General features: G+C 35.8%; 1 protein-coding gene across 2 annotated transcripts in view; it reads right to left on the bottom strand.

Annotated features, from left to right (window-relative positions):
- sorcs2 (sortilin-related VPS10 domain containing receptor 2) overlaps positions 1–21,642 on the bottom strand; it is a 262,530-nt gene that overhangs the window by 49,277 nt on the left and 191,611 nt on the right. For both annotated transcript variants that reach the window (XM_066720074.1, XM_066720075.1), the window contains exon 4: positions 123–287. In XM_066720074.1, the coding sequence (XP_066576171.1) occupies positions 123–287 (165 nt within the window). The remainder of the gene's footprint in view (positions 1–122; positions 288–21,642) is intronic.

Raw genomic sequence — 21,642 nt, 5'->3', positions numbered from 1 at the left:
ACAATTATTACATCAGAGGAATTCCATTTCTCAAGATTTATAGGATCTCACTGGAGAAGGACACATTTCTATCTTGTAGTCATCAATGCCTTAAAATGCTCTTCAGCCTTTCAACAACTTACCTTTTTGTCTTTGCTGTAGGCCAGCAGTTTGTCCTCTTCTTTAGGGTGGAAGACCAGCGTCTCAACAGTGAAGGAGAGGGACTGTCTCTGAAAGATGGCTCCCTCATCCGTGCTGATGAATAACATCTGATCGCGCTCATTAATGGAGGAACTGACCAGGATTATCTGCAGCGAGAATCAAACACATCCCATAAATATGATGAAAAATTATAGAGCTAACACAATCTGAAACCCAATTTTACAGTGATTTATACATATTTAATTGTAGCCACCCGGAGTGCTACTGAAATGGGAACTGAAACTATTTATTTGTAAGACTTGGAACGTGGTAGAAGATTACATTTGACATAGAAATAATATTGTTAGTTTGATGATATAATAATGATATCCTGTTGAATTCACAGTATAGGGAAGCAGTTAAAGGATCTCTTATACAACTGGCCATAAGGAATGTAAACATTACTGGGATTAATAAAGAAATACAATGCTGTTAAAAATCAATTAAGACAGTAACTGTATATAAAATCATAGTCATTGTGTATTGTTTAAATGACAATGAAATGCCAGGACACTGATGCTTAGGAGAATGCTATATGAACTAAACTGTTCCTGCAATTTAGCAAAATCGACCCTGACTTAACTCTGTTTTTTCCACTGCAACATGGAATAATCTCAGCTAAGCAGCTTTGTATGAGCAACAATGTAAATTAAAGGTGGAACCTCATCTTTTTGTGTGTGTTCATTTTTTCTATCACTCCACTTTGTTGCATTATAACTATTCTTCTCTTCATTCCCTGAGTCTAGAGGATCTTCCCAGTTGAAATCTGAAGAGGCATGGAGGATGACATTCAAGTAATTAAAAGCTTTCGATGCAGCCCACACACTAAAGAGCGCCTTTGTTATTTATTGTATTAAATTTCCTGACAGAGCTGTTCATGTGAGACTGCTGCCTTTCTGGAGAAGTAAATAGAAATCACACTGTAATCGTAAAAGTGTCTGTATGGAATACTAATTCATGAACACTACCTCCCCTAGTTTACAGAGAGTTTAGCAGGCCACTGTCAGGGAAAAAAAGTGATGTACTTGGTGCCTTTAAGGCCTATATTCCTCACTTTAAAGCCCACATTATTTCAGCAGCAGTCTCGGTGTTTCATCCTAAAAATAATTAATAAAAGACAAAGGAAAACTAACCAGAGAGAGAGAACTACTGGAGACATAATTATTTGAAATCACAGGATAGTCATTAAGGCATACTGCCTAAGGGATTCAAAATGCTATATCCTCCTAACTTCTCCCTTGCTGTGAACTCCTTATATCTCACCCTCTAGAGATCTTCCCAACGTAAAATATTAGCTATGGGACAAAAGGAAAGCACATTGTACAGTTTTTTTTTCAAAAAAGTTATAAATTGATTTGCATGTTAATGAGTGAAATAAGTATTTGATCCCCTATCAATCAGCAAGATTTCTGGCTCCCAGGTGTCTTTTATACAGGTAATGAGCTGAGTAGGAGCATTCTCTTAAAGGGAGTGCTCCTAATCTCAGCTCGTTACCTGTATAAAAGACACCTGTCCACAGAAGCAATCAATCAATCAGATTCCAAACTCTCCACCATGGCCAAGACCAAAGAGCTGTCCAAGGATGTCAGGGACAAGATTGTAGACCTACACAAGGCTGGAATGGGCTACAAGACCATCGCCAAGCAGCTTGGTGAGAAGGTGACAACAGTTGGTGCGATAATTCGCAAATGGAAGAAACACAAAATAACTGTCAGTCTCCCTTGGTCTGGGGCTCCATGCAAGATCTCACCTCGTGGAGTTTCAATGATCATGAGAACGGTGAGGCATCAGCCCAGAACTACACGGGAGGATCTTATTAATGATCTCAAGGCAGCTGGGACCATAGTCAACAAGAAAACAATTGGTAACACACTACGCCGTGAAGGACTGAAATCCTGCAGCGCCCGCAAGGTCCCCCTGCTCAAGAAAGCACATGTACAGGCCCGTCTGAAGTTTGCCAATGAACATCTGAATGATTCAGAGGAGAACTGGGTGAAAGTGTTGTGGTCAGATGAGACCAAAATCGAGCTCTTTGGCATCAACTCAACTCGCTGTGTTTGGAGGAGGAGGAATGACCCCAAGAACACCATCCCCACCGTCAAACATGGAGGTGGAAACATTATGCTTTGGGGGTGTTTTTCTGCTAAAGGGGACAGGACAACTGCACCGCATCAAAGGGACGATGGACGGGGCCATGTACTGTGAAATCTTGCGTGAGAACCTCCTTCCCTCAGCCAGGGCATTGAAAATGGGTCGTGGATGGGTATTCCAGCATGACAATGACCCAAAACACACAGCCAAGGCAACAAAGGAGTGGCTCAAGAAGAAGTACATTTAGGTCCTGGAGTGGCCTAGCCAGTCTCCAGACCTTAATCCCATAGAAAATCTGTGGAGGGAGCTGAAGGTTCGAGTTGCCAAACGTCAGCCTCGAAACCTTAATGACTTGGAGAGGATCTGCAAAGAGGAGTGGGACAAAATCCCTCCTGAGATGTGTGCAAACCTGGTGGCCAACTACAAGAAACGTCTGACCTCTGTGATTGCCAACAAGGGTTTTGCCACCAAGTACTAAGTCGAAGGGGTCAAATACTTATTTCCCTCATTAACATGCAAATCAATTTATAACTTTTTTGAAATGCGTTTTTCTGGTTGTTTTTGTTGTTCTGTCTCTCACTGTTAAAATACACGTACCATTAAAATTATAGACTGATCATTTCTTTGTCAGTGGGCAAACGTACAAAATCAGCAGGGGATCAAATACTTTTTTCCCCCACTGTATACTTAAGAATAACACGCCTCTTTAACTTGAAAGACATTGTAAAGAAACTTCAACTGGAAATTCATGTTTTGACATGTGCTTTGAGGGATCTTAATCTACAAAAAAGGATAAATGCAGTTTCAATATTATCACAGACACATCATACAGGGTTTATCATGATGTTAGCTAATTTGATATCCACTGAGCACACTAATTTGTACAACTTCCATCCATAAAACAATTCAAACAAGTTAAAATACTGGAGTATCTCAATAGAAAAACATGTATCTGTTCCTCAGTATTATTAGAAAAACATAATTGTCATTTATTGATATAATTTCCTCTCTCATAATCTCACAAACAAGTTTTTATAAATAAGAAAGGAGACTACAAATAATGTGGAAGAAAAATCTACACTATCAAAAATGGGAAAAACAACTATTGCAGGCAGCTCTCAATACATATTCACTGCTGTACTATGTTCCACTTCAAATGCATGTGTAAATCTTCAGAATAAATAAACATAACAAATTATACTAAGATTTGATGAAAATCATTATAATTCTGCATAATTTAAAGAAAATGACTGTAGTAAAATGAAAAGGCTAAGAAAATGGCCTCTATGAAGATAAAGAGAGATTGGGTCAATCACAGTTCAGTGTGGCACAAGACATGCTGTTCTTTTCCAGAGTCTAATTTCTTTAGAGAATCACAGAGGGTGCGTCATGTCATCACATGAAATTGATTTCATATTAATAAGGTCACAACACCAAGAAGCAGACAACATGCCTCACAACAAGTCCATCAATATGATGCAACATAAGTAATGCAATATTTATTGTCCAATAATTCCTCGTGTTACGGGTATGTTAAAGATGAAACCAAGAACAGCACCACTGTCGTTGATTGTGAAATGTGTATGATAAATAATAACCCAATACGTCCATTGAAAAGTAATTCCCTTTCTAATAAATATTCTCTGCAACTACTCATGGACTCTTTCAATACTTCATATTTAAAATACGTAACCTTACATAACTCACCCATGTCAAAAATCCCCTAATGTAGTACAAATTAATGTTCAAAAAGGCCCATTCTTAAAATGTCATGAGTTCTTGCAAATTGTTTTGACGTATTTTGTTTGACTAAAGAATGATTTTCTGTGATCTAATGCCACTGACTGGTCTAAATTTAGCAACTGATCTGAAGTTCTCAGACATTTCACAATGGGTATCTGTCACAGTTACAGTATCTCCTAATTGTAATACCTGTTGTATACTGAGAAGAAACTAAATATTGAGGAAAACAAATAGTACAAATGTTACTATAGACAAGAAAAATATGGCATAGCACAGTGATGACAGTGTAAATCATTCTGAAAGGATGGCCAAGCAAGGAAACTGCCCTTTAATGGCATCAATGGCATCTATTTTAAAACTCTTGAAATATTGTATAATGTTTGACAAGGGAAGTGAAATGGATGCAAACAGGTTTATTGTGTGATTGTTGTCTGTGTGTATGTATGTTTGTATGTATGTATACACATAGGTATACACATACCTAACCTCAACAGAACTTCAAAATTAAAACCTTGAAGACAAACAACCTTGACCTACTGACTGTGTGGAATGTTAGAAATGGGTTCGACCAAGCCAGTGTAATTGGATTAAGGAGGTCAACAAAGTTGAATGCCCTTGCTTGGCAACGACAACTGAATACTTGGCAAAACAGTAAGGCTATTATATTCTCTAGAACACCCTATTTTCTTTACAGCCTCCTCTAGGTGGTGCTATAAATCAACCAGAGTGATTAAATATGAAATTGTAGACTAGATTCTATTCACTTTTGAATGAAAAATAACTCTGGTTTACCTAGAAGGACAAGCAAAGAGATGCAACAAAGAACATCCTGTAAAGCAAGCTGCTTTTGAAAGGAAGCCTTTCTGGTTCTCCTTGAACCTTCTTTCAGCAGAATGTCACGGCATAAAATACAGTAGCTCCATTATCTAACTGGAGACAAAACACAAATTCCCATTATTTTCTGGCAGACTCTAAAGCAGTGAGAATTTTTGAAATAGTAAATGTTGGGGAACATTTTTTTTATGTCTTGAGATATCTTGAAGATAGCAAACCTACAATAAGTAATTTCAAACATTGTTTTCCAGTGCAGACTATCAAATAAATCTCTCCTTCTGCTGCCAACCTGACAATTGCACAGTTAAATTTGCCACGAAGAAATGAAATGCATTCATTGAACAGTGACAAAAGTAAGCAAGGTAGAACAAATATGCTATTATTTCCAAATTCTTCAATGTGTGTTTTAGGATCAAAATAATACAATAACATTCCAAACATCCAGACATATTGTGCTAGATTAGTAATACTGAAGTCATCAATAGTGATTTGCCTAATTAAAGACAGTCTGACTATCTCCTCAATCATCAAAGCAAAGACAGTGCCATAAAAAACATCCTGTAGAGTTTGATTTTAAAATTAGTTTGGAAAAAACAGTCAAGTTTTGGATTTACTAACAGGTCCATGTTGTTAATACCCAAATTCCTCTAACCCAAATTATATATAAACTATAGCTGTCAACTAGAACCCACAATAACTAGATATCTTAAGACGGGTCAGGTATGCGTTTGTTAACCAAGTGATGTTTACCCTACCATATATAGATATAGATTGATCGAGATTTTCAGATTTCTAATAGATAATCTACCATTTTTCTTGTGTCACTATCCATAGTGGATGTTAATTTCCCCCGTTTAATGTTTACCATGTACAAGCCTATCAAGCTTCCATGTCATTGATCATTGGTATAGCTTGGGTACTATTATTTTTCTTTACATGACAACACAATGTAAACAAACAATGTAAACATACAGTCGGTCATCAGAAAAGCATTGACACCACAATCTATACAGTTTTTTCAGGGACTGATAGGGTTTAATCTGATTAAATTGTTTTAAAATTACATAAAATTACATACATTACATAAAAAGTACATTATACTTATACACTTTCTGTGACCTGAATGAAATAAATATGTCTTTGCGAAGACTATTTTGAATGTATGTGGGCAACTCTACAGAAAAAAATTGAATATATTTGACAACCTTTTTATTCATTTCAAGATTTGAAACCCGGAGAGCGTATGGTTAGGTTTTCCAGTGCAATACAAAGACAACATCTACAGTACTGTATCTGGTCCTTGGCACCCTGTCATAAAAAGGATAGAGATTATTTAGAGACCTTTCAATGCAGGAGATATAGATTTGAATCCAGGGCTGAAAAGCATGAGTTATATGGTACATTCAGAGTGCAGGGACATCAGTTTCAAAACTGATATTGATTAATATTATTTTTTCACATAAGTAAATAATGCTTGGAATGGTTTTTCAAGCCACATTGTTGAATCAGTTAGAAACCTAGAGTCACTCTGATTATATGATTTGAGCAGAATGTTCTCACTTTATATTCCTTGTGGATGGAATAAATGCTTATTTTTAAAGCTGAATAAGCAGCAACCTTTGCCTTTTTAGTTCTTAATTACAAGAACATTTCAAGAACACATTAAGGAACTTACAGACAAGCATCTCTGCAGAACACGCAAACTTGCAGCACTTACATTTAAAGTTCATTTTGCATAGGATTTAAGGTGTCCAGTTAAAAGACAACACCTACAATGTTATACATTGTAATCGTGATATATTGTTTGTTGCCTGTTACATTTAGAATACCACCATATCACCCATCCCTAATAAATGTCATCCGTGAAAACACTATATGCATTTATGCTCTATATACCACAATAAAATCAAAATAAATTCAGTACAGGGAAAGCATAACATCTGTGGAAAGCTCAAGATGAACAAATTATACTTGCTAGACCAGCACTCTAAAAGCAGTAAATACTGGATATGTAAGTGACTTTCTTTAGTAATCTGGGTACTGGATGTTATAAAAGCATCAGTTTGAATATATGCTGTTGAATAGCTTCCTGACCTAGAGAACAGAATAATAAAGCTGGAATACGGTCTACTGCTCAGCAGGCAGCAGTCTAATTCTGGGATATAAACTAATCTTCTTGTAGGTGCTTAATGTATGAAGGGAGAAATAATATATTTTTAAGAGAGGTGCTTGGTCATAATTAATCCTGATAATATATAGTTTTTCTGTATATTTGCCAGCCACATCTCTTTTATTTGTAGTTCTGAGGTGTAAGGGATGTTATGCCAGCTTTATCTTCCAATGTTTCAGAAGAGACACATCTGAAAAATGACTACATTAACAAGAAATTACTCTCACACACACAGAGAGACTTTCAACACATTCTGGATCTCAAGAGCACCAATTCAAGCAACAATCCAAGGTTTCTATTTAATGTCAAGATCAGTGTTGGCATAGGAACGTGCATGTTATCAAAGTATACTACAACTGTACTATGAAAGCCAGAGGGCACAGTTGTCGGGGATCTATGCCTTGACTATGCTACAGCTCCACATTCTGGGCTGGGAGTCTTGCAGCATTGTATGCTAGGAAAAGATTTGTGCAGGCAACAACAGGGTATGTGTGTTTGTGTCATACATGACACAGGGCGGGGTGGTATGTGGTCAAAGTCTGGTCTCCGCCCCCTCCCCTCTACCTACCAGTGTAATGGCTGCAAGCAGAACACACACAACAGCAGCAAATTAATCATGTTGCAATCTTCATTAAATGAGAACAAGCTCTTGATAAGATGAGACACTCATTCATTTGGCAATCCAAAATCAACATTCATTTTCAAGCCAGTTGGAATGACCTAGATTCTGAACATCCAAAACACTTGTGCCAAGCCAAGCCCTTATCTTGTTCAATCACAGAAGCAGTTCTCAATAAATTAATGTCAATGTGACACATCCTCTGCAGATATAGTAATTTGATCCCTCCGATTTGAATCCCCATTGTCTGAGAACCACGAGAAGCTGTATTTCGTTCACCCTTCGTATTACCTTTAATTCAAGCATAAAACATTCATACTTATTTTCCTCAGACTGATGTCTCTAAGGTGCAGCTACAAGTAAATGCAATATTCACCATCACAAGAATGCATCATAAATATGAATAATTATTACAGTTTTATCCAAAAATATGAATCAAAGGAATGCATACATAAAAATGTTGAGACTCATACAGTCTGTGTTTTGAGTTAATTCAAAAGCATGTACCCTATATTTGCTGTAATAATAGTCTTTGAGGTCATCAATCACAGTTGTCATTAATGGTAGGTTACCCAGGAAACATATCTACATGTTTTTTTTTTATTATTTTTATATATATATATATATATATATATATATATATATAGAAAGGATGAGATAGTTTTACAGTTTTAAAGATTTGCAGAGTAAACTATGCTCCTTATAGGAATTTAAGAACTGGCGTCCAATACCATGTAGTCATGATTTTTATATCTCTATCTGTCTGTCTATATGCGCACGTGAATGCACACACGCATGTGCACACGCAACTTCATTTGTGAAGTATTTATTTGTATAGTTCCAGTATTAGCCTACTAGTTTATAATATAACTTTAAACCTCTGCCTCACAATTAAACGAGACAGTCACACAGGCAATTTGCTTAGGTCACATTTCCAAACGAATGATAAGCAACATAAATTGTACCTGTCAAAAAAATTTGTTTCAGTACCGTTAGTATAGTAAAGGGTACTGCTCTAAGCTTCAAGCAGTTTTGAAGCTTACAATGGCGAGCGCTGTTTTGAGAACTACATGCATAATTTGAGATGTTCAAATGTACGGAATACATAAAAAATTATACAGTGTATGTGACCTTACAATGGCCTACATAAGGTTGCAGCCCCATACTGCCACATGGAATTAAACAAGCGATGCTGACAAGGCCAGCTTATGCAACATTCAGTTATGCCCACAGAATTCAATTACCAGTTATTGAAAGTGACTGATAACTATACTGTGCCTTGCATATTCATTCAGTCTTCTAAACAGAGAAAACACTACTACGCCAAGGTCTAAATTCAAGCTGTTTTTGTTTGTTGGCTTTAGTTATGGACCTATTTATTGGGTGAAGTGGGCTCAAATACCTCAGCTATTAATAAACTGTAGAAGAAAACACTCAAGTGGTTTTGAGGTAACCAGTTACCTTGTCTGTTCATCGAATATGTTTATAATACATATTCTTTTTCATACTTAGGCGTAGACCAAATCAAACTTCTGACCAACAAGCTCATCACACATTTACCCTATTACATGTTGTATTTACATGCAGTAGAAAGTGGCCTCTGACATTAAAAGTAAAACACGATGGAACTCAGATTCATAATTTTTGAGTTTTGTTTTGTTCTTAATTAATTATATGAAATGGTTTAAACTTGTTCACAAACACAAGATAATGAATACAATGAATGTCAATACATCAAATGTATTGTAACATATTTTTTTCTGTGAATACTTAAATATCAAATACTATCAAATATAGAATTCAAAGAAAGCAGAAAATAATTTAATAAAAGAATCCTTTTATATACAAGACATCTTTGTCAGTCTCTTATCACTTCAAACATTAGTTTAAGTCTTAAAAGCAAAATTCACAAATTCAAATGAATAAGGATCTTATGTCAACTTACCAATGTATACAACTCTCAGATATTGCAATACATAAATTCTTGTGACTAAATAGTTTTGTATGAAAGAGCAAACGGAGGGGTTCTGAAAAATATGGCAATACATCCTCATACGTTGCTACACCAGTTTAAGTAACAATCATGTAATCCTTCAATTATTCTTCTAGAAGGACATACCAGACTGGCACTACTATGGGCTCAAATTAACGTCATAAGTAACGAATTCTAAATAAAAAAATATTGTAAACAAAACAAATAAAGTTGAGAAAAAATTGATGTTGAGAACAAAAATAAAACAATCGAAAGCAAAATGTATAGAATTGTAAACATGAATAATTATATCAAAAGCAAAAATAAAAAATTGAAAGGAAATAATGTTAAAGCAAGAGCACTGCAGTCCCTGTCTGTGGCTGCAATGCTTCAATCTTTGCTTTTGCCCCCAGTTTCTTTGCTTTCGATTTCTTTTTTCGTTTATGAGTTTTGGCACTGTTTTTTCGTGAGGGTGGGGCTTAGAGGGCTGATTGGGTTAGGAAGAACCGTCACTCAAACCTAGTGGACCAATGCAGAGCCATGACCTACGCCTCCCTCTAACCCCCGCCCTCACCTCATGACAAAACAGCGCCAAAACTCGTAAAAGAAAAAAACGAAAGCAAAGAAACTGGCGGCGAAAGCAAAGATTACAGCATCGCAACCAAAGACTTCAGTGCTCTCCTTTAACATTATTTCCTTTCAATTCTTTTGACATCATTATTTTTGTTTACAATTCTATACATTTTGCTTTTGATTGTTTTATTTTTGATCTCAACATACATTTTTTCTCAACTTTATTATTTGTTTACAATATTTTTTAATTTTGAATTTGTTACTTATGGCGCTAATTGGAGCCCATACACTGCCGCCACATACCAGAAACTAGTTGTTATGCTTTTTATCATTTTTTTATATAAACCTAATGAATACCCAACACATATAAAGACACTGTAGGTGTCAAAAAGGCTATGTAGAGATCAAAGTGACTGTGAAATAAAATGTTATCAAGTAAGATATTATAAAGGAAACAGTATGCTGGTGCATTAAAGGCCTGAAAATGCTTGATGACTTAACATGAAATGAAATTACATATAACAAACCAAGCAACACAAATATAATAACCACAAATAAATAACAACCCTCAGTCATAATGCTGGTCATGTATTTCACTGTTGACATTTTCCTTGGCCTTATATACCTACAGGTGCTTACCTCAGGCGGCTGATTGCCTGATTGCCAATACAAGAGGCATTGTACTGCACTCTCAAGTCATTCAATCAGACAACTCAACTCGAGGTAGACAAAACAGTAGCCAATTAACTAATTAAGGGAAGCCCACAGTATGGATGACATTTAAAATAGACTTCCAACACAATTTTGTTTCTACATGTATTGTTCATTTATTTTAAATGCATTCAATTAATTCTAAATGATGAGCTTCAATGACAAATGAAGACGTTGTAAAATCAATTTCTTCAAGGCAGAGGTTCCCAAACTGGGGACCGCGACCCACAAGGGGTTGGTTAGGGGGTGCTAGGGGGTCCTCAGCCAAAATCTGGGCGGCAAAGGGGTCCCTGGGTCAAAAAAGTTTGGGAACCCCTGCTTTAAGGTATTATTTTTCAGTTAATATGTTTTTGAGTGAGAGGACTGAGACGCGAACCTGAGCCCCATGCCATTTACCCCCATGTGCTGCTTTACATTAAATATGTTCTTATTTTCCCAAAAAGAGATAGAAATAGTATTTTGGTTTGTTTTTTTACACAGTATAAACCACGTCTTTGTCATACCCTGCTGTCTCTGATGACAATTAGGCCAAACAACAATCAAAGAATGATTTATTAGTATGCAGGTGACAAGAATGCAGCTTCACACAGTTGGAGGAAATTATAGCAGGACACATCTCTCTTGACCTCCCTATGTAGCGCAACCTTCATTAACATGATATAATTACATTTGGAAAGTGGTCCTCATTTTATGATATACATACTGTATGTATTTTAAACCAATTTGAGGCTACTAATGAACCAAGAGCAATTGTTTTGACAAAATGTAATTAATATAGAAATAATTATAATATACATATATTAGTTGTTGCCCTTCCAACTAATGACACTGGTAATAATCTGTTGAATGTTTAGCTATGATTAAAATGTGTTTGACAGTCATTCTATGAAAAAGGAAGTGGGCCTACGTCTACTCCATAATTGCCCCCAGTATTTTTTAAGTGGAAGGAAGCTCTTACAACAACATAGCATAACCTGCCAACATGTATCATTGACATAGAATGTATTTTAAATAGACAATGGGTTAATTTAGTTGTCATTTCCTTACATTCCTCTCACAATCAAGCTTCCCCATACAATCCCCACATTTAGTGGGATATTTTCAATCAAAACCTTAATGAGTTAGAAAATGTATGAAACGTATGTAAATATGTTGCATGCTTTGATTACAGAGTTGCTTACCTGCCTGACAGTTCTGGGGCCCACATTTAGATTGTTAATCAAAGTAAAAGGAGAGGCTCTAACAGAAAGCAGTTTCAAGGCATATGGTGATTGCTGTGAGTACTGATGAAAATTAAAGCAATTTAAAGACACTGCATTGCACCATGAGTTTAGTTAATATAAGACCTAGCTATTTTCCTTCTGAGAGGATTTTTCCCTTTGCTGTACCTCATTAGCACTGTTGTTTTATGTTGAAATGCTTCAATTTACAAAAAAATATCTTAAAAGATAGGAAGGGTCCTCCAATAATACATATGAAGATCAAGTGAGAATTTGTATTTAGACTACTGAATAACTCTACTAATGATTAAATGACTGGCAAGGAGGAATTTGTACACTAAATAAATTATGTAAATTCCACTGGATTTGGTCATTTTAATGTTTAATGTATTTATTTGCCTGATGTGTATTTATGGTAATACATTAATTATCTAATGAACTTAAAGTTACACAGTGCAAAGTTGAATAATTTGGTTTGGTTTACAATTTATTTTTTTGCTTATTGCACAATCTCCCCACTGTCTTCACTGTTTCTCTCGCAGCCATGAGCACAGAAACAATTCATGTTGTCCATGGAAACTATTATTTAATATCAAGGAGTAAGACCATTAAATACTAAGACTTGGCTGACTTGATCATATTTGCTGTGGAGAAGAAAAATCTGGTAATTCTGATTTTTTTTTCCATTATCCAGTATGTTATGACAACACATGCAAATTAACGAAGAGAGCATACATGCCTAAGGATGACATTCACCTTTATTGGGTAAGTTTAAAATGTTACATTTTTCAAAGTTGCTCGTCTGATAGCATCGATCTGGAAGAGTGCTATGCATCTAACTTGTACACTATAACAACACATAAAGATGCACAAGACTGTGATTTTAGAAATGGTGTCAGTTACATTTATCTGCCCTGGTTCCCACAGGAAGATTTGGATTTGCTTTAGACTTGAGACAAGTAGTAGTAGAGGAGCGAGAGAGATATGCTGTCCCTGTGAAATGGCCTCCTCTTTCACTAAAGCTGTTGCTTTAAACTCTGCTCTCTTTTATTATTTCCTATTTGATGCTGAACCGTGAATCCAGGTTACAAAGAAGCCGGATAAGATACAATATCATAGTTATTTATGTTTCATGGGACTGTTTTGAGTTTGTAAGCCCTCACACAATCACAAACTCAAATGAAGTAAAATGCTGTTTATTTATTTAGTCTGTTATTGCTGTGGTAACCGTTTTATTGTATCGCATTACAAAATATGCATAACCACAAACCATTACAATTATTCAACTGAAATCAAATTTCAGTCATCGCAATGACTTCTGGGGGAAATTCTCTCACAAAGTACAGATGGGCTGCACTCAGACTGAAAGCAGCCAGTGTCCATGGCACTATCCACTAACCCAACTGTTCAATTTCCAATTGGTATTGCACTGACACATCAAATAGTACGGTTTATAAATAAAATCACAAACCACTTTATAAGAACATATTATACTGAAGCGTAAATACTGAAAACTAGAGCCAGTTCAACTTATTGACGTGTCAAGTGTAATTGTTTGTATAAGGTAAGTAATTTACACTAGTTTTCATAGTAATGGAGTTGTGTGCTAAATGGGGCTCTGTTTACTGCTACCTTATCCAGTTATTTTAGGAGCTTTCCTTTCGATGTTTAGACACAACAAAACATACGCTTTGATTTAACATGATTTGTAATAGGTGCTGGATTATACATCAGAAGCACGACTGTACATTGGAACATTACCACACCTACTCCATTAGATAACTGCCCTTAGCAATATCATATTGAATATGGAAGTAAAGTACAGTACCTATGCACACATTGGTGGAAGATGCCTTAGTGCTGCAGGTGAAAAAGGGCAGTAGAAAGTGCATGCCCATGAGGCTACCAGAGTGAGACCCTGGAGGCGAGTGACATCTGATTACTGATTTGCAACCTAGTATGGCCTTTTTTAGACAGTGGTAACAAGCTTGTCTATTGGATCAATGCTCAGCACAGACAGCCTTCCCCCATGAATATACCTTATCAGTGATGTTCTGATGTTTTGTTTTGTTTTTAACCAAAAGAGGAATTTGAAACTGGATGTCTGCCAAACAATAATCTAAGTCGCCTTGCAGTATGTAATATATTGTGTACCATTCCTTCATTCATCAATAACCGATTTATCCAATACAGGGTCATGGTGAGCCAGAGCCTAATCTGGCAGGCACAGAGTGCAAGGCATGGTACATAATGGGATGCCAGTCCATTACAAGATAGCACACACACACACACACACCACGATTTAGAATAGCCAATCAACCTAAGCAGCATGTCCTTGGTATGTGGGAGGAAACCGGAGCAACCAGAGAAAACCCACAAAGACACAGGGAGAATATATAAACTCCACACAGGCAGACAATCAAGGCTGGAATCAGGTCCCAGGAGTGCTAACCACTGTGCCACCATGCCGCTGCTAAATTACATTACAGACTTTCTTAAAATAAAACAAACCGAAAAAAATCCATGCAATCTATAATTTGTAACACTTTACAACTAGAAAAATACACAACCCTACCAATGCCTTCCCATCTATGTTATAAATAGTTATTGGCATCTGTGTCAAGTCCTATATGATGCCAACGTTTGCTGAATAAAAACATTCCATAGAAGAATTCCTGTTTGGAGTTTGTTGTTGGTTCAAAATGGTTTTATAGTATAATGACCAATGCCAAGGCTCGTTTTTGACATTTCTAATAGGGCTTTGCATATCTGTTTAAAACAAAAGTATTTGCAATAGAAGTAAAAGTATTACCATGACATAAAAATACTGTAAGAGACTGTACAAAATGTGCATTGAAAAATAAAGAATAAATCCATGCATCCTGAATCATTCTTCAGGGGGGAACAAACAGTTATACTGCATAGAGTTATGTTCTAAATATTCTGTACAATTAGTGAAAATTCTCTAGAACCAGCTTTCATGAAGTGGCACCAACAAACAAAATCCTGAACGTCCGATCAGATTAGGGACAGGTGAAAGGCATGACCTCTAGTGTTTGGAGCATATCCATTACCTGTCAGCCACCTCACGAATCCTGTGCGCTAACAAGCCTTGTGATTTCAGGACCATGTCGCTTTGGGGACAGAGAGCACTGACAAAGAAATACATTTTTAAAGGCCAATCAAGGGAGACAGCCTGAAGACAAAGCATGAAAGAGCTTTCGGGTTCTCCCCGATCAAATGACATCACGTACATCGACTGAAACATTTCCTGAAAGAATGGGGCTTCTTTTATAGACCTCCATTTGGGATTATGGGCATGGTCAAAAAGAGAAGAATTATACAAACTTGTCTTCAATTCTTCCATTTATTAACAACAACAAGAAAAGCAGCAATAAAGGAGAAAATTGCACATAATGCTCTTCAAAGGAAATATTAAATGGTGAACAAATAACGTCTAACACGTGTGAAACTATGCCACTGGCCTTCCCCTGGAGGGCTGATAATATGATACCTCTCTGGGTATTAGTTGTGAAGCCATTCACAGAAACAAAGGCTATTAGTGCTTCTAAATGTGTTTGTATGTCAAACTAAATGTGTTACATTTCACAGTGAATCTGTAAATTATCCATATCTGTTCCCTCGACTGGAAACACATTCAATAGAAACCTTAATATTTTGATGACAGTTTCTGGTCACTGTACCATGTCTAACCACACAACTAATCAACTTTAGCATATATCATTAAAATTTCCCATTAGCATCATCATTTAATTGGCAAATGTTTGATTATTCAAATAAGTTACACGACTCTAGTAGTATATCTGCTTTTAATTATTTTTAATTTTTACATTATGAATGTATTACATGTGTACACCTATTTATTATTATTGATGCATATGTTACAAATCTCCTAAATTGCAAAACTGTAGGGAATAGTTAATTACAGCTGAATCAAAATAAAAAAGTAAACAATCATGTTTTTCTCTACACAATTTAAATAAACAAACATGAAAACAACATTTTATATAATTTACAATTCACTCTCTTAATATGTATATTACAATATTTTATTAGAAATCTGTTCACTTCTTCATTTGGAGATTGACATTGACTGTTCACTTTTTTCTGTTCTACTAAAGAAATAAAACTGCAAAGATATACTGTAATTAATGACTTTACAGTAAAGTTTAAAATGGGTACAGAACAATCTAAACATTTCTTTTGAATTCCAGACTCTTCTAAAGATGTCCTACTATGTTAGTGACTTCCCATACAAGCTACCTCCAAGGTCTCCTAAAAAACAAGCATTATTCGTCCATTCACTGCCATGAACACTGCAGAGAAATTCACAACCATCTTCTGCTGCAAATGAAGTGACTTTGACCTGTACCGCTTGTTTGAAGGGATAGCAAAGTAAACTTCTTCTGCCTCCCTCTGACTCATGTAACAGCTGTGGATATTAAAGGCTGAGGATCTGCTTCGAATGGGAAGTCTTAACCCTCCGTGGTAACCAGGTTACAGAATCCTTAGGGAGGTCTTGTTAGCATTGTTTTGCTTTTTTGGTTCACAAGAAATGTCTCTTGCATTGACTTTTCTAGAGCTCCTTTATGCTCTTTTTTTATTATTATTTGTAATTTCAAAGGTGGCACTTATTACCATCATTGCAATGGCCACTGTGGTACAGTCATAGATATAAACCACAAGGACGTCACAGAGGAATTTTCTTCATGCACGTTATGCAGTGTCATCTGCCTGAGGAAATGTTTCAGCTTTACTTTCAGAGCACCTCTCCCCATCCAGACATCCACAAGTCTCTCCACTCTTCTGATCCAGGAGGAGGCTTGTGTTATTCGTCCTGTATTCATGCCGGAAGTGTGAAATTAATCTTGATACGATATTGTTTTTGACCAATTTATTACAAATTTTGGTTTGCAGATGCAACAATAGAAAAGTCTACTGAACCTATTCATTTTTAAGTTATCTATTTGTCAGCAAGACTTGCTCAACATGTGTGTGAGATCTGTGGAATTCAACAGCAACCCCGACTCGCCATTTCCAATAGAGTCTTGTTAGCTCTTGCCTCAGAGAACATTATGTGCTGAGTTACACATTCAATACTCATAGTTATAAAATTCATTATTTTTTATTTATTGTTTATCAAAGAATACTGAGTGTACCTGCATCTCTCTCTCTCTCTCTCTCTCTCTCTCTCTCTCTCATATATATATATATATATATATATATATATGCACTGAAGTATATGCTGACAGAGATTGAGTTATATTGATTTGCAGCCTCATCTGTTCATTGCAATTTCAGAGCACTTAATACAATCTCCTGCTCTAAAAGTAATTGCTCTTAGAACATCAATATTGTTTAGCCACAGTTCCAATCAAGATCATTTGTTCTGTACATCCTGAATGAAAGTAAATACACTACATGTCATATTTATGTTCTTAAATTAAAATAAATTTTACTTTTATTGGCAAAGTTATTGATTATTTACAGTTAGTATAGTTTCACTATATAAAACTAAACATGTGCAGAACACTTCAGAAAAGAAAATCTGTAAAGATCAATCAAAGCTGGTATTTTCCAAACTTTTGAATAGATATAATCTCTTAATTTGTACCCTGTCTGAAATCATATTTAATTATAAAAATAAAAAGGTCTACAAATATTATTGGGTTATACAAAGTGTATTATAATTAATGATGTAAAGGTATCTTATGTTTTGTGTCCTGGCTATTGACACACGGCAGAATATCTTACTGTATCCACACAGTGATCATTATGTCACCTGGCATGTATGAGGATATAGAAATATAGGAAAGAGTATTTCTGCTTCTGTTCAGTTGATTTGAAACGTGATCTAGGTTCCAGTTAAGATCGGTGGCTGGAGAGAGAGATGAGAGGCAGGCCTGGAGTTGCCTGTTTAGACAGATGGGGTGGGGGGAGTGAGATGGAGAGGAGGTTGAGTAGTGTATGCTATCATCATGAGACACGTCAGCCTATCCTGTGAGAACGTGTTAATGGATAGGTCTACCTCATGGATGTTCTGACAGGGATTGTGAAGTCACTCCATTAAAGTTATGGATTTTTGCTTATGGCACATAATATAAAAACAGAATAGTGCTTCCCTAGCTAGGCTTGACATCCAAAATGTCACTTCTTAAAGACCTGGGGGAGGAACATCAACTGTAATGTCACACTTGGCAATTAAAAAAGGGTAATATCCAGACAATCATGCCAGTATGTTGAGCCAGATACCCCCAGAACTTTAATAATATGTGATAGGTGGCCAGCACTATTAATAATAAGTATTACATCACATATTCTACTGATTGATGATAACTACTTACTATATATTTAAGATGATCCTGAGAAAAGATAAACCACTGTTTATCTGATTATTTTGCATTGGGGTTTCTGATATGTTTTCTGAAAGTTATTTATCATTTGATGCATCTGTGATACACAACCTTATAAAAGCAACATGTGGTTTCAGAGCTGCTCAACAGTGTTCTGATTTATGATGCTCATCAAAGTGAAAAAAATATTATCCATATTATTTCTTGGATGTATATTGTACCACATGTTGTACCACATGTGTACAATATGGCCTGAGCCTGTAGCATGAATTCTGAAACTAAAATGTCTACTGAAATGATATCTTCTCAAAGAAATCTCATGCTATGCAACAGCAGTCTATTTACAGTGAAATAATCCTTGGTTTTCCAACAGTAAAGTGTTTTCTCACAACTGTTACTTCTGCAGTGCCACAGTGCCTATTTATAATCACCTTGATTTCAGTCACCAGCAAAATGACATTGACCTTTTGAGTAAATTGTTATTCAGGGAACTAATTTGCTATATTCTGTTTCCTAATTGAAAAGGATCCCCTTTCATATGAAGATGGGAAATCAACTATGCCTTCTTTGTTAATCCTGAGCACAGGGGGTTGAATATTTTGTCAGGCAAGATGGCTGGAAGTGCTTATAAATATCACGTCAAATTTGGTTTCACACACCAAGGCTAAGCTAAAATATTTAATAGTATCCACTTTTATACATTGTGACATTCTTTCCAACAATCTCAATTCACCAAGACTGTAATACGAGTCATTAAAATACATGTTCAAAAAATACTAATTCCATAGCATGAACATGGTTAATTTTGTTTGCAAACACATTGTCCAGCATTGATTTTTCATTTAAAACATGCTGTATACCAATCAAACCAAACTGACTATGATTAATGTGGCTTTTCATGGATTTCAGGATCCACAGCATAATTCACTGCATTCCTGGTCTCAGGTAGACCGGACTATATAGCATATTGTCTGTATCTCTTGCTTTGCTCTTCAAATGACCTCTACAGATCACATAGTAGATAATTGATTCAGTGAAAAACAGAAACAAAAGCTGTGACTGGCTTTATTAGTGTTCTCCTCCTCCACACTGGATTATGTGCATCAAAAGGTAAAAATGTAAATGGACTTGAAAGTCAAGGGAAAAATATTGTGCCATATATAATTTGTTTAGACCAGCTTTCTAAGGTCTCTTTGTAAACCACAAAAAGCATGATGGATAGTTATTTGAGGAAATACATTAATTACCCCTTAGGGAATTCTATAACACTAATATAACCACTTGATCAGAACTGACACACTACTACTATTCTAACGAAGCAATTTTGTAATTATAAGTTTCCAATGTTTAATGAAATAAGACATGAGTCATGAAAAAGGACTCGCTTTGCAGGATTCGTATAATATTTTTCTAGTGAATATTTACACAGCTGTAGACTACATTATTTAATCATATAAATTGTTAGTTAATTTCTCTGCACATACTCTGACATGATGTAAGAGGTCTCAAATTCTTAGAAGGGGTCCTATGTAAATATGTTTTTCTGTGTCAGGTAAAAGACTGGTGGTGTAGAAGAACAACATTAAAGTTACTGGTGCCTGGTATACTAAACGTGTTTATCCCACACAGTCAGATTTGTTTCTTTCATAGGATTCAATCAAACAGGTTCAGAAAGATGCACAGGATTTTAGTTGTGTCTGGATGGGATTGGCATATCTAGTCTGCAGGAATCTATAATATGAAGCAGAGGCTCTGAATTTACTGGGATGCTTTCACAGGTACTTGTTTCCATAGATACTCCACAGTGTGGATAATGTGATTTGTGTCTATTAATTTACAGCCTGTGGCAGATTTTTGATGTCTTGGATCTCTTTGGTTTGGGTGCCATTAGGAACACTGCTGTATAGAGGCTGTTCGTTTGCAAAGAAAACAACTTCTGTGCCTAGCCTATATCTCTATATCTGCTTAATTAGACTGATTGACTGACTGTGCATGAAGGTCAGATAAGATGGTATACATCTCTATAGTTCAGACATTGCTGTAATCATTAGGACCCAGCTTTTTATGCATCCTATTTTTCTCTTCTCAATTGTACTTCAACTTCAATGCCCTAGATGTCCCTGCAGTCTCTGCAGTTATGGTACTCGAATTCACAATTAAGAAATGAACACATTAAACTTGGACTAATTAGACAAATAAAAAGTAATTATGATGAGAATAAATGGTAATTGAATAAATGTGTGTGTTAAAGGAAACATCAAGAGACCTAAACATTGAGTCAAAACATTGCAATCAAAAAGCACTTAATTGAGAGAACACACGCAACAATATCCACCTGGTGTTCTGTATACCGATGGGTATAATTTATTTTGTAAAACATGCAATTTATCTTTGAAGCACACTACAAATTCAACATTAGCCTGACATGTATCATCAGAAAATGAAAGGCTGAGATTGACAACTATGAGACGGCGTTGTCTAGAAAAAAAAAAAAAAAGAAAAAGTTATTAACGCAGACAAAATGTTATTTTCGATATGACAGATGCATCTGTGCTAATAACCCCCTGGAAAAAAATGATAATACCAAATTATGTGCATTTCTGATTAAACATCTGTAATAAATATGGAAGCAATTCCTACAGCAGGTCAACTGAGAAGGGAATATTTACTCCAAACTGTACAATTGTACAACTGGTAAAGATGTCTGACTGTGCATCTTTAGTTAATGATGTGTTTACAGATGCAAAAGATCAATGTGTTTTGCACATTTTGTTTGTTCTCCAAACATTATCGAATACCTACGAACCGAGAGTAATTTTATCCAATACAGTTAATTTGCACTCTGTGAATTACTCATTGGTGGCAAAGGGCATTGTGAATGTTTTAAACTTATTTTAAAGTCATAATGTAGCTTACAATGACATTCTTCAAGATGTACTGCCAAATTCAGTACATTTCACTTGTAATGCCCACATAATAGCTCTTGCCAGCAGTATAAGGGCAAATAATTTTTCCGAAAGGAGACAAGCTGGTTGCAACTGTTAACAAAATGATTAAACACTGCCCAAGCAAAACACTCTGTTTTAAAGACCACCTAACAAGCAATCTACCAATCCAGAAAGATGGCTGTACTTGACCCATAAAGCTGCCATCTG

Source organism: Amia ocellicauda, chromosome 13 (assembly GCF_036373705.1).
Source record: "Amia ocellicauda isolate fAmiCal2 chromosome 13, fAmiCal2.hap1, whole genome shotgun sequence".
Classification (NCBI taxonomy): Eukaryota; Metazoa; Chordata; class Actinopteri; order Amiiformes; family Amiidae; genus Amia; species Amia ocellicauda.
The sequence above is the reverse complement of the archived record's forward strand: the minus strand, read 5'-3'. Positions and strand labels throughout refer to the sequence as shown.